Source organism: Zophobas morio, unplaced genomic scaffold (genome assembly GCF_036711695.1).
Source record: "Zophobas morio isolate AGI-343-1 ecotype UQ-CSIRO unplaced genomic scaffold, CSIRO_AGI_Zmor_V1 ptg000018l, whole genome shotgun sequence".
NCBI classification, from domain to species: Eukaryota; Metazoa; Arthropoda; class Insecta; order Coleoptera; family Tenebrionidae; genus Zophobas; species Zophobas morio.
In genome coordinates, this window is record NW_026972123.1 from 1,420,927 (window position 1) to 1,438,818 (window position 17,892).

Here is a 17,892-nt window from a genome sequence, read left to right on the forward strand (position 1 = left end):
TTTTGAGCAGATAACACTAAAACAAAGTAGTCTTTGGACCAGTAATGTATTTTGGGTTGCATAAGCCCGTGCACATGCGTACATTGTATAAGGCGCAAATGTCAAACGTATGTCGTTTCTCGTTTTTGCCATCAGAGTCCATTTTGTTTTCCATTTTCTGTTTCGATAGTTTTTTTTTTCTAAGTCGCAATGTATCCGACTACGTTCATAAATGAAATGAGGGAAATTGACAACGAATATCCCGATTTCTATAACCGTAAGCACTTGACAATGTTTTTTACATGCAAATGATCGTATTTTCGCTATGTTGAATTTATTTTAGCTCATCTACCAGATTTCGTGCGTTGCACTGGGCATAATGGCGAGAACGACCAGGAAAACTTAAAACAAACATTTAGGCGAATCTGCCCGAAATATTTTTATGTAAAAAATGTCAGCATTTGTAAAAGGATAAATAACAGTAAATGCCAGGCCAGAGTAACCTATGGAATGAAAGATGACAAGGATTTACCCCTAGAACCAGACCTAAAACACCATGTGAGTTTACTTCTTAAACATGCCCCATTAAACACCGTCCTTATGGGAGAACAAATATTGTTAGAATTACCTAAAAATGTGATAATCGTTTACGAAATTTATTGTGAGTGCCCATTGAAGGCTGCAGAACAAATGCAGTCTTTAATAAAACAGTTTCAAGATTTACAGGTAATTATTTCAAATCATAGGTATGCTCAATTAATATTATTTGAAATTCTAGGCTTAAAAGATTAACTACCTAATTACTTCAGATCAGGAATTCAGATGTATTTTTTTTTTTTTTTTGGTCAAAATAAAGCTTTTGCTCCTGGCGATTCAGCATTATTTGTCTCTTCAGTCAAGATATTTTTTGAATGTTTGTCAATATACCCATACTTTTCCATAATGTGCAATCTTTTATGATCTCTAGAAACTAACCATTTACTTACAGAAATCTTTATTAGTTATAAAGGAATCAACAAAGAAAAAAATAGTAACTAAAAAGAGACAATAAAAAGTAGACAAAAGACGATAAAAAAGGAATAAAAAAATTGGTCAAAGAAAGTCAATAAAAGGAGATTGGAAAAAAGCGACAAAAAATCCACGAATAAAAGCAATAAAACAAGAGATACCAGAAAAACGCCAACTAAATGTCACAAAAAAGATAATGAAAAAACGATAGTAATAGTAATATGTTTGTGTTACCATACAAAATATTTACACACGTCATAAAATAAAAAACCAGGGAAAAAATGCAACAAATAGCACCGACAAAGAAAGCAAAAAAATGAAAAGCGAAAAGTGACAAAAAAAGTCGTGAAAAAAATGGAAAAACGACACAAAAATCAAACTAAAAACTGACAAAAAAGACAATAAAGAAGAGAGTGACAAAAGGCTCCAAAAATGGGACAAGAAATGCAAGAACAAGTGGTAACAAAAGCAACAAAAAAAAAACAGAAAAAGAGCGCGAAAACACGGGAGACAAAAATAGCGATAAAAAGAAATTAAAAAAAATCGCAAAAAGTCAACCCAAAAAAAAGGACCTAAAGAAGTCAAAGGAGCTACAAAAAAGACGAAATGCGGCAAAAAAATGAAAAGTAGACGATAAAAAGGGGAGAATAAAACGACAAACACAGCAATTAAAATGGGAGTAAAAAATTCAATTACCTAAAAAAGGGAAAATATCCATCATTTCAAAAAAAGTCAAAAAACTCAAGAAATCAGAAGATCGAAAAAAAAACAAAAAACCCAGGAAATCAAAAAAGTACAAGAAATGAAGGAAATTCAATTATCCAAAAAATCGAAAACATTAAAAAAAATCACAGTATTTAAAAAAGCCAAGAAATCCAAGTAACTCAAGAAATCCATCAATTCTAAAGATCTAAAAAATCCAAAATGTGCAAGAGATTCAAGAAATCCAATTATCCAAAAAAATAAAAAATATCCATAAAATTTGAAAAAATTCAAAAAATTATGAATAGAGATTCCAAGAAACCCAAGAAACAAAAAATTCAAGAAATCCAATAATCCCAACAATTAAAAAAATTCAAAATAACAAAAAAAAATCAAAACCCCAAATAATCCAAAAAAATCCGGAAACAAGAAACCCAAGCAATTGAAAAATTAAAGAACTCCAATAATTCCAAAAATGAAAAAATCCCAAAAAGCCCAATAAATTCAAGAAACTCAAGAAATCCAATATGTACATAATTCCAAAAATCTAAAAGTTCAAAAAATCAAACAAATCAAAAAAATTCAAAAAACCGCAGAAATGAATGCAAGAAATTCAATTATAAAAAAAATCGAAAATTTTTAAAAACCAAAAAATTCAAGAAATCCAATTATCCAAAAAAATTGAAAATATCCATAAAATTTGAAAAAATCCAAAACATTATGAAGCCAGAGATTCCAAGAAACCCAAGAAACAAAAAATTCAGGAAATCCAATAATTCCAAAAAACCCAATAAATTCAAGAAACTCAAAAAAATCCAATATGTATATAATTCCAAAAAACTAAAAATTCAAAAAATCAAAAAAATTCAAAAAACCCAATAATTCAAGAAATTCAGTTATCCAAAAAAATCGAAAATATCCATAAAATTTGAAAAAAATCCAAAAAATAATGAATTTGAAAATTCCAAGAAATCCAAGAAAGAAAAAAAACTGAAGAAATCCAATAATTCCAAAAAAATCCGGAAAATAAAAAAATCCAAGAAATACAATAAATCCATTTATCCAGAAAATCGAAAATATCTATAAATTTCGAAAAAATCTAAAAATCAATTAATTTGAAAAATCCAAAAAATCCAAAAAGCCCTCAAAAATTCAAGACACCCAAGAACCTAAAAAAAACTCAAGAAATCCAGTAATCCAAAAAAAAGAAAAATCTAAAAAATTCAAAAAATCCTAGAAATAAAAAATCCAAAAGAATCCGAAAAAATCCAAGACATCAAAAAAATACAAGATATTCAATTATCCAAAAACCGAAAATATTAAAAATATTTAAAAAATCCAAAAAATCCAAAAAATCGAAAATATTCAAAAAATCAAAGAATTTAAAAAATTCAAGAAATCCAAGTAACTCAAGAAATCCAATAATTCCAAAGATCTAAAAAATCCAAAAAGTCCAAGAGATTCAAGCAATCCAATTATCAAAAAAATCGAAAATATCCATAAAATTTGAAAAAATCCAAAAAATTATGAATTTCAAGATTCCCAAGAATTTGGATTTCTTGAATTCCCAATTCCAAGAAACCCAAGAAACAAAAAATTCAAGAAATCCAATTATTCCAAAAATCTAAAAAATTCAAAATAACAAAAAAAATCAAAACCCAAAAAATCAAAAAAAATACAAGAAATGCAGGTATCCAAAAAAATTGAAAATACCCAAAATATTTAAAAAACCCAAAAAATCAAAGAATTTTAAAAAAGTGGCCATTCGTCCGATGGACTCGATTACAGTACTTCCTTGGCTGGGGAAGTAAAAATCGAAGAAACCCAAGCAATTGAAAAATTAAAGAAATCCAATAATTCCAAAAATCAAAAAATCCAAAAAGCCCAATAAATTCAACAAACTCAAGAAATCGAATTATCCAAAATAAAATAAAATATCCATAAATTCAAAATATCCAAGAAATCAAATAATTTAAAAAATCCAAGAAACCCAGGAGAAGGAAACTAAAAAAACTCAAGAAATCCAAGAATCTCAAAAATATAAAAAATTTAAAAAACGGAAGAAATAAAGCAAGGGGGGCAAAAATAGGAATAAAAAGAAAGTCAAATGCGACAAAAAAATAATAAAAGATGGAAAACTATCAAAAAATGACCAAAAACGAAAAAGCTAAAAAAGATGACCAAAATAACGATAAAAAACATGAAAATAAAAGCCCAAAAAAACGTTCCAAAAAGAACTAAAAAAACTTGATTAAAGTTATTACAGTAATTAAACTTCATAGTGTTTTCTATACATAATACATAATACTAACGGTTATCTCTACAAAAAAAAAAACACGAATATTTTACAATTTCTGGTCTAAATATCTGAAATAGCCATTTTTTTTATAAAAAATAAACAATAGTTCCAAAAACCTAATAAACCCAAAAAACCAAAAGAATTCAAAAACCCAGGAAATCAAAAAATAAAAAAAAAACGAAAAACCCAAGTAATAAAAAAATACAACACATGCAAAACAGTCAATTATCGAAAAATTACTATTAAAACTATTTAAAAAATTCAAAAAATCGAAGAATTAAAAAAAAGAACAAGAAATTAAGAAACCCAAAAAACTCAAGTAATCCAATAATTCCAAAAATCTAAAACATCCATGAAATTCAAGAAATCCATTTATACAAAAGGAAATCTAAAAATAAAATCGGAATTTAAAAAAAATCCAAAAAATATAAGAAACCCAAGACTCTCAAGAACATAAAAAAACTCAAGAAATCCAGTAATTCCAAAAAATGAAAAATCTAAAAAATTCAAAAAATCCAACAAATAAAAAATCCAAGTCATCAAAAAAATACAAGATATTCAATTATCCAAAAATCGAAAATATTAAAAACACTAAAAAAATCCAAAAAATCAAAAATATTCAAAAAATCCAAAAAAATCAAAGAATTTAAAAAATCCAAGAAATCCAAGTAACTCAAGGAATCCAATCCAAGATCTAAAAAATTCAAAATAACAAAAAAAATCAAAACCCCAAAAAAAAATCCGGAAAATATCCAAAATATTTAAAAAAATCCAAAAAATCTAAGAATTTTTAAAAAGTGACCATTCGTCCGATGGACTCGATTACAATACTTCCTTCGCTTACGCTCGAGCAGCAAAAATCCAAGAAACCCAAGCAACTGAAAAATTAAAGAAATCCAATAATTCCAAAAATCAAAAAAAAATCCAAAAAGCTCAATACATTCAAGAAACTCAAGAAATTCAAGAGACTAAAAAAACTTAAGAAATCCAATAATTTCAAAAATATAAAAAAAATAAAAAAAATAAAAAAACTGAAGAAATAAAACAAGGGGAACAAAAAAAGAACGCCCAAAATAGCAAAAAAAAGAAAGTCATAAAATTCGCAAAAAGTCAACCAAAAAAAAAAAAAACGACATAAAGAAGTCAAAGAAGCTACAAAAAAGACGGCAAAAACGGCAGAAAAAAAAGGACAACAAAAGAAAGAGGACAAAAAAGCGAAAGAAACAAGCGATAAACAAAACATCAACTAAAAGCAACAAAAAATGGAAAAAAGACGATAAAAAAGAATCGGAAATGTACCAAATGAGCGACAAAAAGACCAAAAATAACGACAGAAGTGACAAAAAATGAGGCAAAAAAGAGCGTTTAAAAAGGCAATGGAACAAAAAAAATTGGTTAAAAGAAGTCAGAAAAAAGAAACTGGAAAAAAGCCACAAAAAATCCACCAATAAAAGCAACAAAAAAAAGAGCTACCACAAAATCGCCAACTTAAAGTCATGAATAAATAATGAGAAAACGATAAAAAAGAGAAAAAAATGCAACAAATAACACCGACAAAGAAAGCAAAAAAGAGGATGACCAAAGTGACAAAAAAAGTCGTGAAAAAAATTGAAAAGCGACACAAAAATCAAAATAAAAAAGGGGACTTCAAAAAAAACGACAAAAAATGCTTCAACAATAGTGACGTTAAAAAACAACAGTTAAAAGCAATAATAAAGTAACGACAAAAAATAGACAAAAGAGAGGATAAAGAAGAGGGCGAAAAGTGACAAGAATGACAAAAAATCCGGCAAAAAAATGTCAAAAAAGACCACAAAAAAATGACCAAAAAAGTGCCCAAGAAAATGCCACTGAAAGCCAGGAAAAAAGATAGTAAAAAGACGACGAAAAAAGTCGAAAAATCCGGCAACAAAACTGAAAAAATCGACAAAAAATTGGCAAAAAAACCGACGTAAAGAACTCAAAGGAACTACAAAAAAAGGCAGAAAAAAAGGGCAACAAAAAAGAGGACAAAACATGTGACAAAAAAAACGAAAAAAATGGGCGATAAACAAAACGTCAACTAAAAGCAACAAAAAATAGAAAAAAAAACGTAAACAAAAAATTGATAAAAGAACCGCGATAGCAAAGGGCGGAAAACAAACAATAAGGGCAAAATTAGTGGCAAAAAGAAGGAGACAAAAAGACACCATAAAAGAGAGGATAAAAAAGGGACTTTAACAATCAAGACACTTTATTAACAATAAATAATACTCATACATATATTAGGGTGATTCAAAAAAAAATAATAATTTTTTTTTTCGTGCAAAGAGATTCAAAAGTTTCTTTTCAACGTAAAAAAATACCAGTTAAAATTTGAGCTGTTAATATTAATATTAAGACCGTCCGCATCGCGTTTTTCTATTTCCCATAAGAATAACATGGGAAAATTTTTTTTTGCACCTTCTGATTTTTATTGCTAGCCCGTCGTGTGTCGTGAAAAAAATTCAATCACATATTTTTATAGAGAATTGAACGCTCTACAAAAAGTGTCTCCTATGATTTTGCGAGAAACCTGATATTTGAAGAGTTATTTTAGGCTAAAGTTAAATTTATCGCAAATTTTGACGTTTTTGATGCATTACAATAAATTTGATGGTCTTATTGGAATAAATCACCACAAAAATTTATGCCCATTTTAACTTTAGTTTTATAAATAGTAATTGTTTATAATTTTATGCTATAATAAGGTCAGTGAAACTCTTTCCGAACATTTTTAGTATCAGTGGGTTAAAAAATCATAGTTTATTTCGTTTTTATATATATAATCCGTTACCCTCTTTTACCCATTGGGTGTCGAGGGGGGAGACGCACCGAGCCGCTCAGATAGGTATGGCGATCTTGGCCACCCATCCACAAAGTGACTGCGGGCAGCGTTGCTTCATGTGCATTATCGCTGTGCCGCGCTAGGGACTATCTGAGCCGTACTGCTCCCTTTTATTTCGTTTTTGTTTAACCTAAATTTTGGTTTTCAAACTATAATTGTTGATCATTTTTTGCATTTATCCAAACAAATCAACCAATTTCAAAAAATTTATTGTTATAAATTTCTACATTTATTTTATGAAAAAAAAAAACACTTTAAGTAAAGTGCCGCCGTTAATTGCTTTTCTATTTATCCAATAGTCTGTAAATATTTTAAAAGTAATCATTACTTATTTAAATTTTCAAAATTACAGGTGAGAAATTGTCTTATTATTGATTGGCCGATAAAGAAGAAATTCTTTTAGATTTTGTCGGTATTATAGCTACTTATTCTTACTATAAGTAGAGTTGTAGATAAAGAAAGTTTAGTTTGTTGACATGTATAAAAATTGATGTTTGTATTCCAATAAGACCATCAAATTTATTGTAATGCATCAAAAACGTCAAAATTTGCGATAAATTTAACTTTAGCCCACGGTGTATAATAAGTTAGGTGTTCCGACGAGCGCGTGAAACGTGTCCCCAACTAGTCACAGATTTGGAGTGAGAGAAACAGAAGAGGGCGGCCATCATTTAATCGCACTGACGGGAAAGAGACGGCAGAAGTATTTGTCGGAATTAAAGCCATTTAGGTCCAAAAATCATCAAAATGAATTATCCGTTGTATTAAAATAAAAACTTTAAACATTTTTAAAATAATAATTTATTTAAAAAGATGAATGTAAACTCGTTGTTAAAGATAGTTCTTTTCGTCTTCACATATTATATTAGTTTCACTCACTTCTGTTCGTTTCACAAGACAACTAAAAAATATCCATTAACCAATATCTGCTTTACTGTTTGAGAAATAAAAATTTACCATTATTACGTAGTCTGTAATCGAGACTCTTTTCTTTTTTCTGCACATGCCTTGGTTGTTTTCTCTTGTTCCTGTTTATAAAATTGTTTAATTTGCATAATTGTGTAAAAATATATTGCCTTTGAAAATATTTCCATTCTATGCTCTTCACAAGAAAAAGGAAAGTAAATAGTCATAAAAATTTTTGTTACGAATAGCTCTTCAATTGTTGCATCGAATACATCCACAAAATAGATATATTTCATAAGTATCCCTTCCACCATCGGAACATATTAAACATTAACAAATCTGGATGGTTTAACCACCCCCTGGATTTTGTACTAGTAAATTCAGATGTACTAGAACATGGATCCTCTTTGTTATATATTTAACTGTTCACGGCAAATATTACATTTTGAAGTATTGTACAATTTTTTGCGACAAATCCAGCTAAGTAATAAATGATGTCAACAATTTTAGTTGTAGTGACATCTTCAAATAGTTGTTCGTCTATTTTGTTAATCGGTGAATCTGTATCTAAATTCTTTTTCGGCTCTAACGTCTCGTGTCGTAAAATTTGTGATCTCCTCGTGTCGACAAGCACCAAACACTCCGACTATCAAAACAACCTGAAACTATATAAATTTGAGATTGTTTTTTATCAATATGAGTTGCAATTTACCTTCAAAAATAAGAAATCCTTATCATTCATTTTCTTAAGAAATTGATTTATCTCTTCTTTGGAACAAATAAACGATTTTCTGGGTCGGGAACCTTCTGATTTCCGAGAAGAAAGCCACAACCTGATGATATTCAGAAATATCAACATTCTTCGTAATCAACACCAGGGTTCGCAACATGGAATATCGGCACCATAAGGAGGATGGTTTTAACTTCTCTGCTTGTTCAGCAAAATAGGAATGCATCACCTTGTTCAGAAACGTCACCAATTTTCTTAACTTCCATTCATTCATCAAAATATTTGTACGCTATCTCGTAACGTTCTTTAGATTTACCAGGAACTAACGTATCGATGACAGATTGAGTAGCCACTTCAATATCGGAAGGCAAATTATCCTCTGAATCACTAATTTTTGCACATAAATTGCTTTCACTGAACGCTTGTGAAAAACGTAAACAAATCAGTAACTACGGTTACTAATTTAGCCGCCTTATTTTTTCTCCATAAACACAATTTAAAAAATTACAAAAACAGATTAGATAAAACGTTGTACAATATTTGTATCGTAATATTTCTTTACGATCCTTGATGGATTATCCAACTCGCCTTCGGCTCGTTGGACAATTTTTCCATCGCGTATCGTAAAATTCCACATTACGATACACATATCGTAAATATCTATTAATTTTCCTTTTTATTTTCTCAACATGATTTTTCCCGCATTCTGGTATTTGTTTCAAAAATATTTTTGGAGTAATTAAATGATAACGAATGATTTGCATACTATTTTCCTGCATCTGTGTGCAATTACCAAATTTCGGAGGTTTTAATAATTTATAAACCGATAACATTCGGTATAGCTGCAAAGAGTTGTAGATAAGGGATGTCCATTGGCACAACCTGCTTGTCGAATTGTGCCGAAAAATCTCTGCAATAAATATAGTTTATGTGGAATAAAGAAAAAATACATATCGCATTCAAAAACCCTCTGAAAATAAACATAAATGCTGTTCCTTGAATGTTAAACATAACACATAACCGATAAAAAGGAAGTTATTGTTTTAAGTAAAAATAAAATTCAACATAAAATGCCTACTATTACTATAGCGACGACCAGTATTTTTTAGTGCAAAGTGTTGTTCAAAAGCAGCAGTTCACTACTGCAATAAAAGTGCCATTCCAGTAATCTGTCTTTAGGTACCCGAAACACCGACACTTTTTCGGGATTACTATTGTATTCGCTAGAACAATTAGGCACAACACATTTTTTACCCATTTTTATTGATAAATCAAAAAACAAGTAAGAAATCGCATAGAAAACCTAGCAAAATCTGTCACACCTAGAGAGGGAAAAAGCCCGCCAAACGCTGCTAAACAGATCTAAGTGAGAGGTTACAGGCCGCCGCTGTCTGTCTCTCTCGACCGCTCATCGTGACTAAACCGGCGTCAAGTCGATGCACGGTGAATACGCTTCGTCGTAACACCTAACTTATTATACACCGTGCTTTAGCCTAAAATAACTCTTCAACTATCAGGTTTCTCGCAAAATCATAGGAGACACTTTTTGTAGAGCGTTCAATTCTCTATAAAAATATGTGATTGAATTTTTTTCACGACACACGACGGGCTAGCAATAAAAATCAGAAGGTGCAAAAAAAAATTTTCCCATGTTATTCTTATGGGAAATAGAAAAACGCGATGCGGACGGTCTTAATATTAATATTAAGAGCTCAAATTTTAACTGGTATTTTTTTACGTTGAAAAGAAACTTTTGAACCTCTTTGCACGAAAAAAAAAATTATTATTTTTTTTTGAATCACCCTACTGTATATAATATAAAAATAGAAAATACATAAAAAATCACCATTAAACCTTAACCCACCCCATCACGAATAATATTTCTCCACCTCATCCAACAACTTATCAAAATTATCCTCATCAACAACCACAAACCTCTTCGCCCCGCGACTAAAACAATAAATCTCCCCCGTATAAATATCGAACCACAACGCATGAATATGCAGCTGGTGCGTCTCCAGCCTCTTCTTCAAAAACCCGTAACTCGCTATATTCTGCAACTGCTGCAACGTATTAATCTGCGACAACTTGTCCTCCAGCGTGAATTTGTTCTCCGGATCAATGTACGCCACGAACTTCCTCATAGGCGTCTCAGCCTGAAAAATCAAAGGCTTGGAGTAGTCGGTGGCTGCCAGCTGCTGGAACTTCTCCAGACTGTTCAGGGCGTGGGTGCACAGCCAGGCGCGAAGCGGCGAAATCCGCCGGTTATCCTAGAAAATTTTCGTTGAAAGTAGCTGAAATAAATATGGGTTTGTGTTACTTGAGAGGCAAATTCGCTGTCTTGGAGTTGGTATAAGAGATTGATGGCTTTGCAGTCGCTGTGGCCGCACACTACGATGTGCCGGATGTCGTTGACCACACACCCTAGTTCCATAGCTGCGGGTTCGTTGGTGGTGAGCTCGTCCCAGAAGTGTTGGGAGTGAGGGATGACATTCCCGGCGTTACGAACTACAAATTACAAAATTTCCTCGACTTTGCACAAATTTTGGGTCATTTTACCTACAAACATGTCCCTCCCGTTGGTTTGGGTAAAAAAGGGGGACTTCAAAAAGCGACAAAAAATGCGAACACAAGCGTTAAACAACGGGCGATAAAAAAAATCAAATAAAAACAACAAAAATGGGAAAAGAAGATAAAAAAGAATCGAAAATGTGCCAAAAAGTGCCAAAAAATGCGGCAAAAAAAATAAAAGTAGACGATAAAAAGGGGAGAATAAAAAGACCCATAAAAAAAGAAAACGACAAACACAGCAATTAAAATGGGAGGGAAAAAATGCAGTTACCTAAAAAAGCGAAAATATCCAAAAAATGTAAAAAAAGAGTTAAAGAAGTCCAGTAATTCCAAAAACCCCAAGAAATTCAAGAAATCCAATTAGCCAAAAAAATCAAAGAATTTAAAAAATCAGAGAAAACGAATAAACTAAAAATACTCAAGAAATCAAAAGATCGAAAAAAATCCAAAAAACCCAGGAAATCGAAAAAAGGACAAGAAATGAAAGAAATTCAATTATCCAAAAAATCGAAGATATTAAAAAAATCACAGTATTTAAAAAATCCAAGAAATCCAAATAACAAAAAAAAAAAAATCAAAACCCCAAAAATCCAAGAAATGCAAGTATCTAAAAAACCGAAAATATCGAAAAAATTAAAAAAAATCCAAAAAATCAAAGAATTTTAAAAAAGTGCCCATTCATCCGATGGACTCGATTACAATACTTCCTTCGCTTACGCTCGTGAAGTAAAAATCCAAGAAACCCAAGCAATTGAAAAATTAAAGAAATCCAATAATTCCAAAAATCAAAAAATACAAAAAGAAATAGCTACAAAAAATTAAATTGTAAGAAAAAATCGAAAATTTTCAAAAAACCCAATAATTCAAGAAATCCAATTATCCAAAAAAATCGAAAATAACCATAAAATTCGAAAAAAATCCAAAAAATCAATGAAGTTGAAAAATCCAAGAAACCGAAGAACAAGAAATAATCTCAAAAAATCAAAAAAAAAAAAAATGCAAAAACCCACGAAATAAAAAAATACAAAATAAATCCGGAAAAATAAAAAAAAATACAAGAAATGTAAGAAATCCATTTATCTAAAAAAATTGAAAATATCCACAAAATTTAAAAAAATCCAAAAATCAACGAATTTAAAAAATCCAAGAAACCCAAGAACCTAAAAAACTCCAGAAATCCAGTACTTCCAAAAAATAAAATATTCAAAAAATGGAAAATCCAAAAAAATTTAAAGAACCCAAGAAACAGAAAATACAAGAAATTCAATTACCGAAAATGTGAAAAATATTCAAGAAATAAAAAATTCAAAAGAATCCGAAAAATTCCAAGACATCAAAAAAATACAAGATATTCAATTATCCAAAAATCGAAAATACGAGTTAACAATTTAAAAAAAAATCAAAAAATCGAAAATATTAAAAAAATCCAAAAAATCAAAGAATTTAAAAATCCAAGAAATTCAAGTAACTCAAGAAATCCAATAATTCCCAAGATCGAAAAAATTCAAAAAGACCCAGAAATTCAAGAAATCAAATTATCCAAAAAAATTGAAAAAATCTAAAAAATTATGAATTTAGAGATTCCAAGAAACCCAAAAAACAAAAAATTCAAGAAATCCAATAATTCCAACAATCTGAAAAATTCAAAATAACAAAAAAAAAATCAAAACCCCAAAAATTCAAAAAACCCAAAATAATCGAAAATATCCAAAATATATAAGAAAATCCAAAAAAATCAAAGAATTTTAAAAAAGTGGCCATTCGTCTGATGGACACGCTTACGCTCGAGAAGTAAAAATCCAAGAAACCCAAGCAATTGAAAAATTAAAGAAATCCAGTAATTCCAAAAATTAAAAAATCCCAAAAGCCAAATAAATTCGAGAAACTCAAGAAATAAAATATGTAATTCCAAAAATCTAAAAATTCAAAAAATCAAACAAATCAAAAAAATTCAAAAAACCCAATAATTCAAGAAATCCAGTTATCCAAAAAAATCGAAAATATCCATAAAATTTGAAAAAAATCCAAAAAATAATGAATGTAAAAATTCCAAGAAACCCAAGAAAGAAAAAAAAACTCAAGAAATCTAATAATTCCAAAAAAATCGGGAAAATTAAAAAAAAACCCAGAAATACAATAAATCCATTTATCCAAAAAATCGAAAATAACTAGAAATTGCGAAAAAATCTAAAAAATCAATTCATTTAAAAAATCTAAAAAATCGAAAAAGCCTTCAAGAAATTCAAGAAACTCAAGAACCAAAAATATAAAAAATCCAAAAAATTAAAAACCGAAGAAATCAAAAAAATTCAAGAAATGCAAGGAATTCAATTATCCAAAACTCGAAAATATTCAAATCAAGAAAAAATCCAAAAAAATCAATGAATTTGAAAAATCCAAGAACCCCAAGAAATAAAAAAACTAAAAAAATAAAAAACCCGGAAAATTAAAAAAAAAACAAGAAATGCAAGAAATCCAATTATCTAAAAATTAAAAATATCCATATAATTCAAAAAAATCCAAAAAATTAAAAATAATAAGAAATCCAAGACACTTAAAAAACTCAAGAAATCCAGTAATTCCAAAAAACGAAAAATCGAAAATATTCAAAAAATAAAAGAATTTAAAAAATCCAAAAAATCCAAGTACTCAAGATATCCAATAATTCTAAAGATCAAAAAAATCCAAAAAGTCCAACAGATTCAAGAAATCCCATTATCCAAAAAAATCCATAAAATTTGAAAAAATCCAAAAAATTATGAATTTAGAGATTCCAAGAAACCCAAGAAACAATAAATTCAAGAAATCCAATTATTCCAACAATCTAAAAAATTCAAAATAACAAAAAAAATCTAAGCCCCATAAAATCCAAAAAAATCCGGAAAATTAAAAAAATCGAAGGAATGCGAGTATCCAAAAAATCGAAATATCCAAAATATTTAAAAAAATCCATAAAATCAAAGAATTTTAAAAAAGTCCCCATTCGTCCGATGGTCTCGATTACAATACTTCCTTCGCTTACGCTCGAGAAGTAAAAATTCAAGAAATTGGAAAATTAAAGAAATCTAATAATTCCAAAAATCAAAAAATCCAAAAAGCCCAATAAATTCAAGAAACTCAAGAAATCGAATTATCCAAAATAAATTAAAATATCCATAAATTCAAAAAATCAAAGAAATCAAATAATTTAAAAAATCCAAGAAACCCAGGAGAAGGAAACAAAAAAAACTCAAGAAATCCAAGAATCTCAAAAATATAAAAAATTTAAAAAACGGAAGAAATAAAACAAGGGGGGCAAAAATAGGGATAAAAAGAAAGTCAAAAAATGCGACAAAAAAATAATAAAAGATGGAAAACTGTCAAAAAATCACCAAAAACGAAAAAGCTAAAAAAGATGACCAAAATAGCGATAAAAAACATAAAAATAAAAGCACAAAAAAACCTTCCAAAAAGAACTAAAAAAACTTGATTACAGTTATTACAGTAATTAAACTTCATAGTGTTTTCTATACATAATACATAATACTAATGGTTATCTCTACAAAAAAAAAAAACGAACATTTAACAATTTCCGGTCTAAATATCTGAAATAGCCATTTTTTTTTATAAAAAATAAACAATAGTTCCAAAAACCTAATAAACCCAAAAAACCAAAAGAATTCAAAAACCCAGGAAATCAAAAAATAAAAAAAACGAAAAACCCAAGGAATAAAAAAATACAACACGTGCAAAACATTCAATTATTATCCAAAAATTCGAAAATATTCAAACTATTTAAAAAATTCAAAAAATCGAAGAATTAAAAAAAAGAACAAGAAATTAAGAAACCCAAAAAACTCAAGTAATCCAATAATTCCAAAAATCTAAAACATCCACGAAATTCAAGAAATCCACTTATACAAAAAGAAATCTAAAAATAAAATCGGAAATAAAAAAAAAATACAAGAAATGCAAGAAATCCAATTATCTAAGAATTATAAATATCCATAAAATTCAAAAAAATCCAAAAAATCAAAAAATATAAGAAATCCAAGACACTCAAGAACATAAAAAAACTCAAGAAATCCAGTAATTCCAAAAAATGAAAAATCTAAAAAATTCAAAAAATCCAAGTCATCAAAAAAATACAAGATATTCAATTATCCAAAAATCAAAAATATTCAAAAAGTCCAAAAAAATCAAAGAATATAAAAAATTCAAGAAATCCAAGTATCTCAAGAAATCCAATAATTCCAAGGTCTAAAAAATTCAAAATAAAAAAAAAATCAAAGCCCCAAAAAATAAAAAAAAATCCGGAAAATATCCAAAATATTTAAAAAAATCCGAAAAATCAAAGAATTTTAAAAAAGTGGCCATTCGTCCGATGGGCTCGATTGCAATACTTCCTTCGGTTACGCTCGAGCAGCAAAAATCCAAGAAACCCAAGCAACTGAAAAATTAAAGAAATCCAATAATTCCAAAAATCAAAAAAAAATCCAAAAAGCTCAATACATTCAAGAAACTCAAGAAATCCAAGAGACTAAAAACTAACCGTTTGTACTGTTGTGCAATAAACTTATCTATCTAAAGAAACTTAAGAAATCCAATAATTTCAAAAATATAAAAAATCCAAAAAATTAAAAAAACTGAAGAAATAAAACAAGGGGGACAAAAAAAGAACGCCTAAAATAGCAATAAAAAGAAAGTCATAAAATTCACAAAAAGTCAACCAAAAAAAACAAAAACGACATAAAGAAGTCAAAGAAGCTACAAAAAAGACGGCAAAAACGGCAGAAAAAAAAGAACAACAAAAGAAAGAGGACAAAAAAGGGAAAGAAACAAGCGATAAACAAAACGTCAACTAAAAGCAACAAAAAATGGAAAAAAGACGATAAAAAAGAATCGAAAATGTACCAAATGAGCGACAAAAAAGACCAAAAATAACGACAAAAGTGACAAAAAATGAGGCAAAAAAGAGCGTTTAAAAAAGCAATGGAACAAAAAAAAATGGTCAAAAGAAGTTAGAAAAAAGAGACTGGAAAAAAGCAACAAAAAAAAAGAGCCACCACAAAAACGCCAACTAAAAGTCATGAAAAAATAATGAGAAATCGATAAAAAAGAGAAAAAATGCAACAAATAGCACCGACAAAGAAAGCAAAAAAAAGGATGACTAAAGTGACAAAAAAAATGTAAAAACGACACAAAATACAAATTAAAAAAGGGGACTTCAAAAAAACGACAAAAAATGATTCAACAATGTGACACTTTGACTTGACAGTTAAAAGCAATAATAAAGTAACTACAAAAATAGACAGAAGAGATAAAGAATAAGAGGGCGAAAAGTGACCAAAAGCGACAAGAATGACAAAAAATCCAGCCAAAAAAAATGTCAAAAAAGGCGAAAAAAGACTACAAAAACATTACCAAAAAATGTGCCCAAGAAAATGCCACTAAAAGCCAGGAAAAAACATAGTAAAAAAGACGATAAAAAAAGTGGAAAAATCCGACAAAACTGAAAAAAATCAACAAAAATTGGCAAAACAAAACGACCTAAAGAACTCAAAGGAACTGCAAAAAAGGCAGAAAAAAAAGGGCAACAAAAAAAGAGGGACAAAACATGTGACAAAAAAACGAAAAAAATGGGCGATAAACAAAACGTCAACTAAAAGCAACAAAAAATAGAAACAAAAAATCGAAAATGCGTCAAAAAGACAGCACAAAAGAGAGGATAAAAAACGGACAACAACAATCAAGACACTTTATTAACAATAAATAATACTCATATATAATATAAAAATAGAAAATACATAGAAAATACATAAAAAATCACCATTAAACCCTAACCCACCCCATCACGAATAATATTTCTCCACCTCATCCAACAACTTATCAAAATTATCCTCATCAACAACCACAAACCTCTTCGCCCCGCGACTAAAACAATAAATCTCCCCCGTATAAATATCAAACCACAACGCATGTATATGCAGCTGGTGCGTCTCCAGCCTCTTCTTCAAAAACCCGTAACTCGCTATATTCTGCAACTGCTGCAACGTATTAATCTGCGACAACTTGTCCTCCAGCGTGAATTTATTCTCCGGATCAATGTACGCCACGAACTTCCTCATAGGCGTCTCAGCCTGAAAAATCAAAGGCTTGGAGTAGTCGGTGGCTGCCAGCTGCTGGAACTTCTCCAGACTGTTCAGGGCGTGGGTGCACAGCCAGGCGCGAAGCGGCGAAATCCGCCGGTTATCCTAGAAAATTTTCGTTGAAAGTAGCTGAAATAAATATGGGTTGCGGTTACTTGAGAGGCAAATTCGCTGTCTTGGAGTTGGTATAAGAGATTGATGGCTTTGCAGTCGCTGTGGCCGCACACCACGATGTGCCGGATGTCGTTGACCACACACCCTAGTTCCATAGCTGCGGGTTCGTTGGTGGTGAGCTCGTCCAAGAAGTGTTGGGAGTGAGGGATGACATTCCCGGCGTTACGAACTACAAATTACAAAATTATCTCGACTTTGCACAAGTTTGGTCACTTCACCTACAAACATGTCCCCCACGTTGGTTTGGGTGAATCTCGTGGGGATCATCCTGCTGTCAATACACGTGAAGAACACAGCTTTCGGCTAAAATTAAATTGAAAATCAAACTTTTGAATTTCCAACCCTTGTACCACGCTTGCGCAGACCTAACGAAATGGCGCAGTTTACAAAATCGCTTACCATGGGGTTGTCTCTGACTTTCACAAACTGTTTCACCATTTGCTCCTTCTTACAACACCTATACTTCATAATACCACGCAAAATCCGATCCATGGCTTCTCTATCCAGGAAACAACACAATCACTCCTTC

General features: G+C 29.8%; 3 protein-coding genes and 1 long non-coding RNA gene across 5 annotated transcripts; 1 reads left to right on the forward strand and 3 right to left on the reverse strand.

The window, feature by feature from the left end:
- The first annotated feature begins 117 nt into the window (after positions 1–117).
- LOC135131028 (uncharacterized) lies at positions 118–843 on the forward strand. Its single transcript, XM_064058542.1, has 3 exons — positions 118–256; positions 323–705; positions 758–843. The coding sequence occupies exons 1-3, from the start codon at positions 190–192 to the stop codon at positions 761–763; spliced, it is 456 nt and encodes a 151-aa protein (XP_063914612.1). The 5' UTR covers positions 118–189; the 3' UTR covers positions 764–843.
- Positions 844–7,678: 6,835 nt separating this feature from the next.
- LOC135131055 (uncharacterized) lies at positions 7,679–9,060 on the reverse strand. The gene is made up of 3 exons (XR_010280865.1): positions 8,473–9,060; positions 7,812–8,425; positions 7,679–7,755 (listed from the first exon to the last, which is right to left on the reverse strand). It is a non-coding gene; the product is annotated as an uncharacterized LOC135131055 (long non-coding RNA).
- A 1,257-nt stretch (positions 9,061–10,317) lies between these two features.
- Positions 10,318–11,077, reverse strand: LOC135130843 (beta carbonic anhydrase 1-like). The gene is made up of 3 exons (XM_064058274.1): positions 11,050–11,077; positions 10,811–10,998; positions 10,318–10,760 (listed from the first exon to the last, which is right to left on the reverse strand). Exons 1-3 carry the CDS (start codon positions 11,057–11,059, stop codon positions 10,359–10,361), a joined length of 600 nt encoding a protein of 199 aa, XP_063914344.1. The 5' UTR covers positions 11,060–11,077; the 3' UTR covers positions 10,318–10,358.
- Positions 11,078–16,799: 5,722 nt separating this feature from the next.
- LOC135130841 (beta carbonic anhydrase 1-like) lies at positions 16,800–17,855 on the reverse strand. 2 transcript variants are annotated; one of them, XM_064058270.1, is made up of 4 exons: positions 17,763–17,855; positions 17,582–17,666; positions 17,345–17,532; positions 16,800–17,294 (listed from the first exon to the last, which is right to left on the reverse strand). In XM_064058270.1, the coding sequence occupies exons 1-4, from the start codon at positions 17,853–17,855 to the stop codon at positions 16,893–16,895; spliced, it is 768 nt and encodes a 255-aa protein (XP_063914340.1). In that variant the 3' UTR covers positions 16,800–16,892. The 2 variants fall into 2 exon arrangements, with proteins under 2 accessions (XP_063914340.1, XP_063914341.1); XM_064058271.1 differs by lacking the exon at positions 16,800–17,294 and having other exon boundaries at positions 17,351–17,532; positions 17,586–17,666.
- Positions 17,856–17,892: the final 37 nt, after the last annotated feature.

Excerpts from the sequence above, each read along its gene's own strand:
- LOC135131028 (XM_064058542.1), top strand. The coding sequence starts at position 190 with ATGTATCCGACTACGTTCATAAATGAAATGAGGGAAATTGACAACGAA. Across the intron at positions 257-322 it reads ATATCCCGATTTCTATAACC|CTCATCTACCAGATTTCGTG; the intron begins GTAAGCACTTGA and ends AATTTATTTTAG.
- LOC135130843 (XM_064058274.1), bottom strand. Across the intron at positions 10,761-10,810 it reads ACAGCGAATTTGCCTCTCAA|GATAACCGGCGGATTTCGCC; the intron begins GTAACACAAACC and ends AAAATTTTCTAG.
- LOC135130841 (XM_064058270.1), bottom strand. The coding sequence starts at position 17,855 with ATGGATCGGATTTTGCGTGGTATTATGAAGTATAGGTGTTGTAAGAAG. Across the intron at positions 17,667-17,762 it reads AAGTCAGAGACAACCCCATG|CCGAAAGCTGTGTTCTTCAC; the intron begins GTAAGCGATTTT and ends ATTTAATTTTAG. Across the intron at positions 17,533-17,581 it reads CGTGGGGGACATGTTTGTAG|TTCGTAACGCCGGGAATGTC; the intron begins GTGAAGTGACCA and ends TGTAATTTGTAG.